Source organism: Ammodytes marinus (genome assembly GCF_949987685.1).
Source record: "Ammodytes marinus genome assembly, chromosome: 22".
Classification (NCBI taxonomy): domain Eukaryota; kingdom Metazoa; phylum Chordata; class Actinopteri; order Uranoscopiformes; family Ammodytidae; genus Ammodytes; species Ammodytes marinus.
Window position 1 is genome coordinate 6,330,091 of NC_137226.1, and position 15,698 is coordinate 6,345,788.

The 15,698-nt window shown below is 41.1% G+C and overlaps 1 protein-coding gene across 1 annotated transcript in view; it reads left to right on the top strand.

Moving 5' to 3' along the window:
• Positions 1-15,225, top strand: part of ppfia2 (PTPRF interacting protein alpha 2) — a gene marked incomplete at its 5' end in the record, with an annotated part of 138,305 nt that extends 123,080 nt beyond the window's left edge. Inside the window, 11 exons of the mRNA XM_080050712.1 lie at positions 379-554; positions 943-1,033; positions 5,239-5,320; positions 6,254-6,454; positions 8,715-8,791; positions 9,346-9,564; positions 10,034-10,131; positions 10,260-10,435; positions 11,377-11,445; positions 12,325-12,481; positions 15,121-15,225. Of these exons, the coding sequence (XP_079906838.1) occupies positions 379-554; positions 943-1,033; positions 5,239-5,320; positions 6,254-6,454; positions 8,715-8,791; positions 9,346-9,564; positions 10,034-10,131; positions 10,260-10,435; positions 11,377-11,445; positions 12,325-12,481; positions 15,121-15,179 (1,405 nt within the window). The 3' untranslated portion in view covers positions 15,180-15,225. The remainder of the gene's footprint in view (positions 1-378; positions 555-942; positions 1,034-5,238; positions 5,321-6,253; positions 6,455-8,714; positions 8,792-9,345; positions 9,565-10,033; positions 10,132-10,259; positions 10,436-11,376; positions 11,446-12,324; positions 12,482-15,120) is intronic.
• Positions 15,226-15,698: the final 473 nt, after the last annotated feature.

The following is a 15,698-nucleotide window of genomic DNA, read 5'->3' on the forward strand; positions in this document are numbered from 1 at the left end:
AATTGCCATGTGTAAATTAGTTAAGTAGTGAAGTTATGGAAAGCAGCAAATGCGTATAGGATATTATACACAGAAAAAACAATAACCTTTTGAGAACAAGAATAGACCTCATAGGTTTTCAGTTAAACTATTCCAGGAAATCGGAAATCTGAAGATAACAGGTTAATATAGGCTTCTTAGCATGAAAAAAAAATCGGAATATTGGCCTTTCTCTGCCTCCGTAAGTGAGCCCACCACTAAGAAAGTGTCTGTTCTTATCATTCATTTTTCATAAGGGTTTTCATTCAAATGTACAGGTTTTGACCTTTTGAAATAGAAATGTACCTGGCAGATTTGTACTCATATTTTCTGTGTGTGTGTGTGTGTTTGCTTCCTCAGTATCTTGGGTTCTCTGGAGGCTGATGCTCTCAGTAGTGTGGCCAGCAGCTCAGACTCCCTCAGCAAACAGCCCAAGAAGAAGGGAATCAAATCCTCCATCGGACGGCTCTTTGGCAAGAAGGAGAAAGGCAGGATGGCACATATGGCACACAGACACGTCATGCTAGATCCACAAGGTGGGCACGCTAGCTAATCGGTCGAAAAGCTTAAAACAGCCAACAGCAGTGCTTTCAATATGCTGATATTTCACCTGTTAGCACATTTTAAAAACAACTTATATGATTGTAATGGCTTTAGTTGAATATTTGATTAATATTGTCCTATACTGTATATGTACAAAATCCCCAAAAACACGATTTGTCCTGGATTTTATTGTGCAGTAATGACCTGTTATCACAATTTCAATCCTGTAATTAACCTGTTTATAAGTGTAAACACTGCAAAAAATCACATTTAATTGTATCAGCGGCAAATGCTGCACTTTTTAAAAACATTAAGCTATTTATAGTGTAGTCGTTAAAGTCGTATTCACTGACATCCTGTATTTTTCCTCTCCCATCTCAGCTACCATGATGGAACAAGACTTGGCAGGCCAGGACATGGGTGTGGGCAAGCTGGGAACGCAGGCCGAGAAGGACCGCCGGTTGAAAAAGAAGTAAGCTTTGTCCAAATAACCAACATCACGATTTACCCAATACAAAACCCAACATCCACACACATTCCCTTAGTGGAGTATTCTCACACACACTCCTTTTTATATATCTGGAAGTCATCTAGCTGTGTGTTTACAGGCCCCTTCACTGCTACAATACAAAAGTCTAATCCAACCTTTGACACACAGACAAGAGGCTATTACCTTCCACATCCAGTGTTTACCTTTAGCTCTCTCTCTCCCTCTATATGAAATCTAAACTCTACTGTATGTAACACCATAGCCACACATCGAGGAACAGGAATCGATAGAAAGCAGAAGCAAGGGATCGGCCCTTACTGTATTCAGACACGGAGCCAAAGTCAAGACTATTGATCTGTGCTGAAAAAAGCAATTCTTCTCACAAAAGCTACTCTGTCAATTTGCGAAGCCGTAGATGTCTTCAGCACCCAATACACAACACTCGCACTCAAATCTGGGTGTCTCCTACAAGAAAAAGGGGGGGACACCTGTGTTGTATGAGAATGTATGTACAGTATGTGTGTGGGTGTGTGTGTACGTGTGTGTGTGTGCATTTGCCATGCCCCCAGTGCCAAATGATGAATGTCATTTTGCTCGATAAAGTGCACATTGAGTCGTATATAACTTTGCCTCCCCATGTCAATAGCGAGAGATTCGTTTTGTCGTACGTTGACAAATGTATGCGTGTTGTTGTGTTTTTTTTCTTCCACTGCACTGACCTTTCCATAGCAGTTACTACTAGTGTCCGGGATTAAAGGCCCAGCCCTACCACCACTGTTTTGCATCTTGGCGCCTTTCTCTTTCTGCTCCTCTTACTCCACACTGCATGCCATAGAGCTGCCTGCAATATTTTTTCCATTTCAGCATCTTGATCTTGATCAAAAATCTAAATACCGCTGGTGTATCATTGTCGGTGTGTGTTTTGTGTTCTTTTTTTTTTTTCCTTTTCCTTCAAGAGGTTAAACGACAAGTACCTTGAATGTAACCTGGGCATTTGAATGTACAGTATAAAGCCCGCGGAGGTGTGTTCCAGTGCATTTTTCTCTCATTCCCCTCTCTGCTGCACGAGATGTGGTCCGGACTGCATTGTATATAGAAGATGACATTTTTCTTTTATTTCTTTTCTTGACCCGGTCTACAGATGCTCCTGTAAACGAATGTCCTCCATTTGTGAAAATATACATTTAGTGTGTTTGAGTGTGGGTTTGGGTGTGAGCACATGCGTTTTTCTGTTTTTAGAGCCGTATCATATAAATGCCTATTAACCCATTAACATTTTGTGTACTTTTGTCTCCCCGACGCAATCTCTCTCTCTTTTCTTTGCTACTCTAACTCTCTCCCCTCCCTCTCATCATCCTTTGACTCTAACAAAAGCGGGTAAGTTGTGATAGAGCGGATGTATTAACTGAAACCTCCTGGATATGACCATTGTCCTCTCCATCTCTTCTTACCCGTCTGTCCGTCCATCCGTCCTCTTCCCCGACAAAAAGACCAGTGCCAAAAAGCTGACGTCTCTTATCTATCTATCTATCTATCTATCTATCTATCTATCTATCTATCTATCTATCTATCTATCTATCTATCTATCTATCTATCTATCTATCTATCTCTCTATCTATCTATCTATCTATCTATCAATTCATCATCTATTAATCTATTCTTCATGGCTGTTAACGGCGCCATTTTGTTTCTTTCTTTCATTTTGTTTCATTTACGATGTGAAGACGTTTCTTCTTCTTCTTCTCCCCCTACCTTTTTACAGTTCAATCAATGGCAGCTGCATCCACGGCTGGACAGAGAATGTGGCCGACACTTAAAAAAAAAAAAAAAAAAAACTGGGGCTCACACTTCGTCTTCCTATCCGTTTATATGTGTCTCTTTTATCTATTTGTGTGAAATATAACCAGTTTGCCATATCTGGTTATGGGAATGTCAATTTTTTTTTGGTTGATTTGTCATAACTGTTTTTTCCTTACTTCCCCTTTCCCCCCCACCAGCTATGTTCAGTGGATGATGTATTATCTCTCAATGCATTAGAACTTGATCCTGAACATAAAAACCATGAGCTATCTCCACCCCCCATTCGCTGGATAGATAAGACAGTGGAATATGTTACCCGGATGAACACATTTCCTCTGTAAGGGCTTCTGTGTGTATCACCATGTATGCTGTGTTCAAGTGCCCTTTCACTGTACTGAGGCCTTCAACGCTGAGAGGGCTACATGTATTGTGTCCACTACTCTTCCCATTTGTGTCAAGTTATTTGACAACATACTCAGGGAATGCCTTATTTTTGTAACAAAATGTGTTCACTTAATATAAAAGGAACTGCATTGTTTTTGGTGTGCGGGTGAGAGTATGAGTGAGTGTGTTGTCCACCATTTTCAGGCTGCTTATCATTTTTTCTCCTTGTCTCCGAGTGTGGGGGTGGATTCAGCACGATACGAATAACTCAGGCCCAATAATAATTAGTGACATTTTTTAAAGTACAGACTTGGTAAAAATGGAATATAATATTCATGGGTATGTTTTAATTAGTGTATAATAGCTTGAAAAAAAAATACCTTTGTATGAGCGTTTTATATCAACATAGGATGATGCACCACCATGTTTCTAGAATGGACAAACTTAACGGCCTAGACACGTTTGTATATATAGTGGGTGTCCGCAGGAATGCACCTGTTGGGAGATGAAGAATTACAGTAGAATAAATAACATTGACATTTTCCTCTCTCTTCACCTGATATTGTGAAAAGACTTAAGGCAATGGTGGATGATGCCATCTTTAGTAACTAGCTCCTTGTCCTTGAAAGCCACCGTAGCTTCTGTAATTTCTCCTAGGGGGTTAGCAATGAAGATGCTTCTAAATACTCTGATATTACACACTATTGCACCTTAAAAAAAAGTAATAATAATTTTAATAAAAAACATTGAGCACTGCCCAAAAGAATGTGAAGGAAAATTCCCGTTAAAAATACTATGTGACATGATTGGAAAAACTGAATCAACAAAAGTAGCTGTGAGATATAAAAAAGATCTTCCTCAGCAGAATAAAGTGAGTTTGGCATTTGTGCTTAGAATTGCAAAGGTAGTGTCTGGCTTGACTGAGCAGGTAGCTACTGTAGCACAGTGCCCTCCAGGTGTGTCTGTGCTCTGCTGTACTCTTGGGAGAAAGTACACTACATACACCAGATTTACAGAGAATTTGTTTTTGCTTTATCTTAATATTTACATATTTTCAACCTGCGTTTGCTTGAAAAATTACAGTCCGTTGTTATAGCATACTCAAACGGTGAGGAATATACTTGTATGTAGTAATACAGTATGTATATAATGTCGAACATAAATGTAGCAAATGTAGTTTAAGAGACAAAAACAATCTCTCCCTCAAGGTCCATTTAAAATAGCAGCTGTGCTGGAGCTTTTCACCACGTTATAGAGTCTTCATTAGCATGTTCACTCTCCTTTATATGCTCCATGACAGCTACTGAATGGTTGACTCAAGGTCAAAAATGAACTTTAAATCTCAATGGGCAAATATGGTGGCGGCACTATACCCACCAAAAAGAATCTTTGACTAATGACCTCAATTTCCATTCATTAATATTAATTAGTTGTGATATCCAGTTTAAAAGAAACATACAGAACAAAAGCATTTGGTCTGGTATCACTCTCTACAAGCAGCAGTACATTGTATAATATTAGAAATACTGCAGGTGTTATGTTAAGTATTGGGAAGATATTAATGTCGGGATTAGGGAATTGGGAATGAATGTGGACATTGAACGGCCTCTTAAATTCAGTAATACAAAGCGTGTGTGTGTGTGTACGTGTGTATGTGTGCGTGCATGCATGCGTCTGCTGTGTGCTCCAGCAGCGCATAGATGAGCGATAATACACTGGCCTTTCTCAAACACTCTTGGAGCTGGGCTGGTATGGGAGATAAAATGTGTCTGAGTACTCTCCTCTCATGTAATACACACACACACCCACACAAACACAGCACTGTTACTGTAGGCAGGGGGCAATACAAGCAGTGTGAGGAGATGAAAAAGGGTGTGTGTTGTATCAGACATGAGAAAATGTGTGTTTATCATGATGTAATAGAAGTGCATGCGCTCATACCACAGACTGTTTATATATATAAAAGAGGTTCATACAGTGTCTCCCTGTGTCCCCGCCTTCAGGCACGAGCTATTGGAGGAGGCCAGGAGAAAGGGTTTACCTTTCGCCCAATGGGACGGCCCCACGGTTGTAGCCTGGCTGGAGGTGAGTAGTCACGGTTTCCAAGAGGACATGATTTTAGAATGGTGGATATCCCATCAGGTGATTTTCCCCATAGCATTTATACTGAACTTCAAGGCTCATTTGAAGACCCAAGAGCTTGACTTTTCCCCTCTCAGCAGCTTCCTCTTTGTTTTGACCTACATGCATGCCACCATTCAACATGTTAGTGTATAAATAACATGCAGGATATTGTGTAGAATTGAGACTAAACGTAGTCCCATGTGCATATACTGTATGTTTACAGTGCATTCATGTTGTGCATTCTCTTTCTCGCAACACATCTTTGACTTATTTATCTGCCAACCAGTATTAATATTAAGGAGCACAAGCATTGATCATCTTTAAAAAAATCATACTTTTACAATTTATGATGAATCATTGTAGCGAGTCACTCACTCAGACTGATATATTTTTAGACTTTAAAAAATAGAAACACTACTGCCCCCTAGTGTTCAATAGATGACCTACAGCCACCAGCCAATCCTTGACTGAACCCATCCCAGACCATGTTCCACTTATTGATGAGTCAAATGGGATTATACTGACTTTGATGCGGGTTTATTTGCTAATGTTATTATATATTCAGAATGTATTGCCCCCCCAAAAAAAACAAGCCTTCAGTCGGTTATCTCCTTTTAAAATGTATTCTTGGCAAGATGGAAAATCCAGTAGGATATTGACTAACAAGGGGTAAAAGTATTTGCTTGTAATAAATAAGTAAAGTGTATTTAATCACATTTTGGTGGAAAAATTAAAATAAATTCTATGATACAGTTAAAATCATGTTTAAAATAGACAAGATTTCTAGCCAAAGGTAAAGTTAGAGCTGGCAAATCGGTCTAGCTCTTATTCTACCACACTCACCATCCTTGTCCTCCTTTGTCTTCCACTCTTCTTCTTCTCTCTGTGTTAAAGCTGTGGTTAGGAATGCCGGCCTGGTACGTGGCGGCGTGTCGTGCTAACGTGAAGAGCGGAGCCATCATGTCAGCGCTCTCTGACACAGAGATCCAGAGGGAGATCGGCATCAGTAACCCGCTGCACCGGCTCAAACTACGACTGGCCATACAGGAGATGGTTTCCCTCACCAGCCCCTCTGCCCCGCCCACATCCAGAACCGTGAGTTGTTAAAAAAAATAATAAAAAAACATGGACGCAGACTTGAGATATAGTTTGTGCAAACACTTGATGGAAAATGATCAGGAGTCATTTCATCACTGGGGGTAGATATGGAAGAAAAAAAAGTACATGGGTTATTATGACTTAATAATGCGTTGGAACAAGATAATATGTTGTGGCCACACTTTAATAATGAGTGGGAACGAGATCATTATTTTGTGCCGTAATTATGGCCACGCAATATTTTTTTTCCCCAAATGTCACCAGAAGGGCTCTGTAAATATGCCTCACTTTAGTGGAAAAAAAATTAAAACTTAAATTAAAAAAGACAAATCGTTGTTTCATAGGTGTTGTAAATTATTGAGCACATGTGTTGCTATAAGGTAAATAAACATATTTCCCAAAATATTAAACTATTCAACCAAAAATGAAGCTTTTGGGAAGGCTAGCATGCTAACACATGAGAAGTTTTACTTGACTTCATTCATGCACAACACCTCCACAGGCAGGCAACAACAAACCAATGATTTATTCTTTATGAGCATACAGCTGTTATGCTCACACACCCAGCACATTTACCACCAATATCATTTTATAAGCCTCATCTTAAACCCCACAGTCTTGGCGATATAAGGAATATTGCATTGGGATTCAGTTCGGGGCCAGTTTGTAGAAGATTGCTCCAGTGTGTGCTGCTATGTGGCTCTCCAGTTTGTCCACACTACGGTTGCTTTCACAGCTCCCTGTTGTCATGGTAATTGCATACAGCCTCTGAGGACAATACTGTTGCTTAATGATAGTGAGTGTTCACTACTGCCGAGGCGAGGACTAAAAGGCTTTATACTCAAGGTGCACATACACACAATGCAGACCATACATCATAACGGACATGCTCTGTTATATAAACCCAGCACCAGAGCATTCATTAAAGTTTGGGTTTTTTAAGTACACAACACCATTTGTGCATGCAGTCGGTCACCATAACTCATAAGCTTTTGCACTATTTTCTGTCTTGTAAAAATAATACTGGCAATATCCGTTTATGCTTCCCCCATTCCCCCTTTACCTCACCCTCTCATATACCACTTAGCTCCACTTCCATACCTCGTGAAACTTTCATTACGGAGCGTGCAACTCACAGCGTCCCATCGCAAAAATGCCCACAACTGTGAGGCCTGGCCCCTCACTCAAAGCCCCCCTACTCACTTTAACATAGGGGCTTAATTGACGTTGTAAAACAGGGTGGGGCGTTTATATTGAGCGGAAAATTGGTAATTAAACCTCCACTATTAGAACTTGATCCGCCTCAGACAGGCAGTGAAGGATCAGTCCACCGTTTAAACAGGGAATAAATCAACCACTGCATGCACATTTTGTTGGGTTTTTAGTGGAGGTAGTGACACCGATCAGTCAAGCTGTGCTGACATGATGTGAGTGATTTTCCTCTGCACCAGACAGCAATTTGTAGTAGTTTACTGTACATTGCTAGCCATAAAAACAAAGTAAGACCATGTCACCCGCCACAGCCCCTTTCAGCTCTCCGCCTTGGAACTTTATCATTCTGATCCACTGACCAAATATCCATATTTATAAGATGAAATCTGACAATTTGTTCCAGAAAGTCATCAATAGCGTAATCAATAATAATTGTTAGATGCAGATAAAACCAAATTGTTCTGCAAGGCTAGAGATGAGACTTGGGATTTTTTTCTGTAATGTCAGTGAATGGACCCTTTACTTACATAATATATAGCCTACAACAGGTTGAACATTTTAGAATATCATGGAAAGGTTCCTTTTTTTCTGCAATTTAATTCAAAAAGTGGAACTTTCATATATTTTTCATTCATTACACATAAAGTGAAAGCAAAAGAAGGGCTTAAAATATTTCACTTTGTGTACATTTTTTTTACTTTTCAATAATGTTACATTTCTTTAAGATGCACCTGTAGATGAGTAGAGTGGGGTTATGTGTCTGTTGGTGTCAATGGTACTAATGTATTGGCTCTTCCTTGTTGTGCATGGCAACTGTGTTGTTAATTGTGTTACTTATGCATGCATGTACTGTAACCGTATGCCCAAACCTGTGTTGTTCTGTGTTGTGTTTTTCTGGCCTCTGCATTATGGCCCTTTCAACCCCTTGGGGCTACTTCATGATCTGACTGTGATGCTATAACACTATTGGCTTACAGTGGTGCTGCTCTTCTTCTTTAACACTGCTTGCCCCTCCCACCGGACCTCTACTACCAACACTATGTAGGCGTCAGGCAATGTGTGGCTGACCCATGAGGAAATGGAGACCATGGCAGCCCCATCCAAAACGGTCAGTCCCTCCTTGTGTAAATGTGTAATAAACCTTTACCGTCTTGTGTCTGTCGGTGAAGTCTGAGTATGATAGTGAAGGCATGCGTCATTTATTTAACCCTTGTTTTCCTGGTCTGTGAACCTTTTTACTGTATTAACGATTATTTCAAACTGGACTTCTTTCAATTATACTGCATTTGAATGATAATAAAGCTACATGTGTTTAGTCTTATGTTGATGTATCAGTTAGGGTTTGAGTCATTGTTTGTTGTAGTTTGTTAGTCTGGTTATAGCTGGGGTTCTGCAACTAAAAAAAATAAAGATTTTGGCAAATCAACATTTAAAGCTGCTTGGGGTAATTTCAAGGTTTGTCAAAATGCAACAATTGATGACACTTTTTTAAAGTTTCTTTAAAGAATATTTTTTTTTATGTTTATATCAGAAGTCAACGTCTGAAGAGGGCAGCTGGGCGCAGGTAAGGAGGGACACCTGCTGCTGTTGTTTTTCTCTTGCATTGTCCATTTAAGACTATTTCTAACAGATAATATGGAATATTACATACAAGATATTATATTAAATGTATCCAGTAAAAGCCTTGCACAGAGACGTACTGTATGTCTTCTCTCTCAGACTCTAGCTTATGGCGACATGAACCATGAGTGGATAGGGAACGAGTGGCTGCCCAGTCTAGGACTACCTCAGTACCGCAGCTACTTCATGGAGTGCCTGGTGGACGCGCGCATGCTGGACCACCTCACCAAGAAGGACCTGAGGGTGCACCTCAAAATGGTGGACAGCTTCCACAGGTACTGGCCTTCACCTGTGTCATAGCTACTGTCAGCTGAAGGGGAAAATAAGTCCAATAAATTCCTGTTAAATTATTTTTGTAAATTCTAGCTAGAGATGATTGTCATTAAAGGTGTAGTTAGAGATTCTGTCAAAATCAGTGAATATCTAATAATATATTTCTAAAAAGAAAGCTGGTCTTAGTTCACAGCCTAGGCTCTGTAAACTTTTGTAAAAAAAAATATATTTATATGTAAATAAAGGGGTCCAACCGTAGCTAGTTTGCAGAGCCTCATCTGTGTTGAGCACTGGAGATATTCAATGATTTTGAGATAAAGTGATTTAGATAAGAAGTATTCTCCAGAATCACTAACTCCACTTTTAACTCTATCATGAATGTTTTGAGGTTTTTTTTTGTTATTAAATGGATGAGAGGAAAAATGTCCCATCACATGACTACTACTACGTGTGTGATTGTTCTGCCTCCAGAACCAGTTTACAGTACGGCATCATGGGTCTGAAGAAGCTCAACTACGACAGGAAGGAGCTGGAGAGACGCAGGGAGCACAGCCAGCACGAAATGAGAGGCGAGTGTTAGTACTCACCACACCTACAACACTAATGGACGCTGTAACAAAAACCTACGAAAGATGCTGCAAATGACTAAAAAAAAATAGATAATTTTTCTTTGCACTTGTCACTTTGGTCTTTGCAGATGTGCTGGTGTGGAGCAACGAGCGTGTGATCCGCTGGGTGCAGAGCATAGGCCTGAGGGACTACGCCAACATCCTGCTAGAGAGCGGAGTGCACGGGGCTCTGGTCGCCCTCGATGACAACTTTGACTACAGCAGTCTGGCACTGCTCCTCCAGATCCCCAATCAGAACACTCAGGTATAACACTAACACACACACACACACACACACACACACACACACACACACACACACACACACACACACACACACACACACACACACACACACACACACACACACACACACACACACACACACACACACACACACACACACACACACACACACACACACACACACACACACACACACACACACACACACACACACACACACACACACACACACACACACACACACACACACACACACACACACACACACACACACACACACACACACACACACACACACACACACACACACACACACACACACACACACACACACACACACACACACACACACACACACACACACACACACACACACACACACACACACACACACACACACACACACACACACACACACACACACACACACACGCCTTTATCAAGTGAAATTCACATTTTCCTTTGCATATCTCAGACATGCAGACCATTTTTATTAAGGTTTTACCAGCTTCACAAGGTTGATTTGAGATGTTGTGCATTTTCTGAAACTGGAGATGTTCATTAAAGGTGCTCTGAGGAACCTCACTCCATAGCTTCCACCTCATTGTGAGTGGAACATTTTAAAAAAATATTGGCATTGTAAAGCCAAATTTAAAGGTGCTGAATATAGACAGAAAAATCACGTCATGTCACGCCCGTTAGTCTAAAATTAGAAATATGTTGGTATCCGCCTTCAAAAAGCTGGTCAAATCTGAATCAGAACACGCAGACCTGCCAACTGTTACACTGGCAGGCTGCCCTGTGAATTTCCACTGCTATTCTCAGCCACAATCAGGTAAAATGGATATATGCAGTGTGAAAAGCGTAATGTGTCAGCTGCCTCTGTGACCATGTGGCTAAAAATAGCTGGCCGTTTGCCAATCAGAATGTGTTTTTTTTATCTTTTTATTCTCTCCTTAGGCACGTCAGATTCTGGAGCGAGAGTACAATAATATGCTGGCACTGGGAACAGACAGGAGGCTGGATGAGGTGAGCGCCATTATTATTACTGCCAAGGGTGACCTCACTCTGTCACGTAGTTATTATTTTTAAAAAAAAGCTTTCTATTGCTCATCCCAGAGACCTTCAAACAATACATTTTTTACCACAAATGATAATGCTCAAACAGTCAATTCTAAATACAAATTCAATTGTATTACCCAAGACTGTCAAGAGGAAGATAATGCTGAAAAATGTTTAATCAGTTTTCATTTGGTCTCTAAATCAAACCACTTCAATGTATCTTCTCCATCATTAATTCAATCGGAGAATAAACTGTATTTAAATGTCTCCAAATTAAAGATTTTTCATCCATTACTATGATGGGATTAGGGAGCATTTACGCATGGTAAGATATGTTTTGGTCCAGCCAGTATAATGGATTTTTTTTTGTTGCAGTTTTAACTAATATTTATTAACATTAAATCCTATTTTTAAAATGATTTCCCTCCTGCCTTTAAGTACAGGGACCAAGATATACCAGAATAGCAAAATAAGCCAAATGAGGAAATAGACATAGTAAATTATCTCACAGTTAACAGCAACAATAAGTCCACACAGTTAAAGCTGTTCAAAACCTAACAGGAGTTTGAGTGTGAGTGCAGCAGTGTTTCTTTCAAACAATTCCAAAAGATTAGTGGTTTACTATAAGCTATTTTGTAAAGAGATAACCATTTGTCATTTTTGTAATATATGAACAAGGTTGCATCAATGATTGTCATTGCTTTAACACGTTATTAAGTTAGTTGATGACATGCCAATTGGAATGTGAAATGTATTCCTACACCATTTATAGTCTATTGTAATTAATGACTGCTCGTTTCCCCGTTTGTGTGTAAAAAACACAAGTCATATCTATCCGTCCCGCAGTGTGACGACAAAGATTTCCGTGGTCCGTCGTGGCGGAGGCAGTTTCCTCCCCGGGACGTTCACGGTATCAGTATGATGCCCGGGTCGGCAGACACGCTCCCCGCTGGCTTCCGTCTCACAGCATCCTCCGGTCACTCCAGAAGACTGCCCCCCGAGGGTAAGGGACCGCCACTGCACCTTATCTCACAATGTAACACCTCTATTCATTCACCCATGTGGCCGATTGCTTTCATTCAAAGCCACTCTTTTTTTTGTTGAAAATATCATGAACGATAAAACATCACGAGTCTGACAATAACAAACAGTTAAATGCACCTGTTGCGATGGTAGACCAAAAGCGCCACACCTTTGCTGCAGGAGTTGCTGCTCCTTAGCCTGCCCGAGACCTCAGCCTGATCTCACGCAAAGTTTTCACAGTTTCTCTCTCGCAGATCAATATGGCCCTTCTCCAATCCCAGTGGGGTGGAAGTGGAAGGCAGCCCCTGATTGGTTCATGTAGTCGTTGATGTGTGAACATGGATTGACCAACAAGTTTGTGATATATGGCTGGTCTCACAAAAGCTAGACTGACGACTACACGAACCAATCAGAAGCTGCCTTTACACCATAAGGGACGAAGGTTGGGTCTGAACTCAGGCTCTGATTGGACCCGACATTTGATTGAGACCTCACCACGGACATTGCAGAAAGTCCAAACTGAACTATGAGAGAGAAATGAATGTGAAGCCTGCATGAGACCAGGCTGTTGTCACCAGGCTAGCTGCTCCCTGCTGTGTTGTGACCATGTCTCTTGTTCTCTCCGACTCTGTGGCGGCTGCTGTGCAGTGCTCTATGAGGCGCTGGATGACAGCCCTGACGACATGTATTTGGATTGGTTTCAAGGTCAGCTATGCCCCTCTGTAGGTCCCAGGGCTTGTTGGCCCTTGCGTGTACTTATTGCTCTACATTTTATATAACCCCCCTCCTCTTAATATGGTCTCTGTCTTGCTGTAGGCCCACCTCTCCTTTTCTTTGTGCTATCTCACCCACACCTCTCTCTCTCTGTCTAGTTATCTCTCTCTCTCTCTCTAATATCCAACTCCAAGGGTGTTGTTTTGCAGAGTTGCAAAATAGTCGTCCCTACTCACCCTTAGTGGTTTCAGCTAGGGGGGGCCAAGTTATGGAACAGTAAACCATGCTTGCTGTTGTTAACCCTTGAAGTGATGTACTATAAGGCAAAAACAAAAGGCGGCTGAGCGGTGCTATGTAAGTGAACCTGAATCAGGAGGTTTACATAGGGTAACGGTATGTCTCGGAGAACTCAAACTGACAGTTTGTGTGGTTCCTCACCCCTCTGCTGTTAAAAGAGGACACTGGCTGAAGTAGGCTTTCATTAAAGGATCATTCCGGGTTATTACAACGATGCTTTTGTATTGTAATCATACTTTCAATTTGAATTTCTAATATAATATAACTTAGTCATTGTTGAGATTTGGGAAACGGTTACATTACTTCAATACAATATATTAGACTTTCAGACAGGTTGTTAGCAATTTAGCCCGGGTTATCCAAAGTGACAATTCAAATGTAAGCAAGATCACCCAAGATGTCAGTCGCAGTGCAGTAAGTCACTCTGTAAACTGACGGATGTTTACCACGGACATTTGGGGCAATGATTGATACAGCTTGCCTTTTGTTATCTCTTCCCAAAATAGTTTGGCTAACCAGGGCATTTTTTTTAATCCTGTATGCAGGTCTGATGTATGATGGTTTTTGCTACTTCTAACTTCTTTCTAGCAATGTTGCTGCATTCCCATATCTTTATGACTGACTTATTAAAGTAGCGCTGGCCAATTATAATAAAACTTTGAACATGTACAGGTGTATGATACAAATTTGAAAAAAGTAAATCAGGTGATAGACATTCTTTCAAAATGTCCACATAATGGCTAATATAGACAATCAATGAAATGTTTAGTGAAGAGCAAGGTCAAGAATGAATAAAATAAACTCAAAATCCAAGTTGTGTTGAAACTGGAAGCTGTCCTTTCAAAAGCATGCACACTGTATTGGGCGCCTGTGTCTTTAACAAACTAACGCCACAAGAGTTGTGATACGTACCCAGGAAATGATCCGCCTGCACTGACTTTGACCAGTGTTCTCCTCTTAACAAAAGGTGTTCCCGGTGACACTGAAAAGCCTTCCTGTGCTCCTGTCTCTATATACTCTGTGCTCCCTAGTTTGTGAAGTCCACACTGAAACCTTTGTCAATGGCTGCTGTAATCCACTCAAAATCAATACCTCCATTTTGAGTGCTCGATACATGGCCTTTTCTACCCTTCCGAGGGCGACAATATGAGTGTGAGAAAAGTGTTGTGGTGAGCAAGTGAAGGAATGTTTACGTCTCACTCTGGGGTCCTTCTGATTTAAAGGTGGAGTCAGTGATTCTGGAGAACGCTTGTTGTCAAAATCTGTGAATATCTCCTCACTATCTGCTACATGTCCCTACTTGGTGCGTGGTGAAAAAAAAATCCAGTATTAATACACAGCCTAGGCTCTGTAATCGGGCATGTTGCGAGCTACGGTGGGCCTTCTTTTGTTTACGTAGCCGTTTACAGAGCCTACGCTGTGTATTAACACCTGGTTTTTAGTCAGAGCACACAGATAGCAGATAGTGAGGAGATATTCACTGATTTCGACAGAGAATTATTTTGACAAAAATATTCTCTAGAATTGCTACCTCCACCTTTAAGTGTTGGCATTGACATTGACTTAAAAATCTTCTTTTTTTTCTTCTCTCGCTATCTCCCCCTGCAGTCGGCTCTGCTACAGTGCAGCGGATGGACAGCTCCACGGTGAGAACCTATTCCTGCTGAGAGGAGGAGAGCGGAGAGAGAGAGAGGCACCTTAAACTGTACGCTGTATGTAACACGACACAGATTCTCGCTTGAAATTTAAAAGTTTAGCTATCTTTATTAGTCAATTTACACAAGGCAAATTTGAAATTAGTCTTTTCTTCGCATATCCTCTCTCAAGTTACCACACTTCGGAGGGGGTCAGAGTGCAGGGTAAGCCATAGCACAGCGCCCCTGGAGCAGTGCTGGGGGTCAAGTGCCTTGCTCAAGGACACAATGGTAGAGATGGTGGGGACCGTAGATGTAATAGCAGCCACCAGTAGCTTTACAAATAACACCCTCCTGTCCGGTGCCGGGGATTGAACCAGCAACCTCATGGTAACTGGTCGGCCACTCTTCTTCTAGGCCAATCATACCACCCGAAGCGGGCCGATTGTTTCGCAACACTCCCCCCAAGATAAGCGTGTTTGTCTCCAAGCCTCTGCAGTGGTTTTGCCAGGTAGCTGTGATAAAGGAAATAGCAGCCCTTTAAAGCTATTC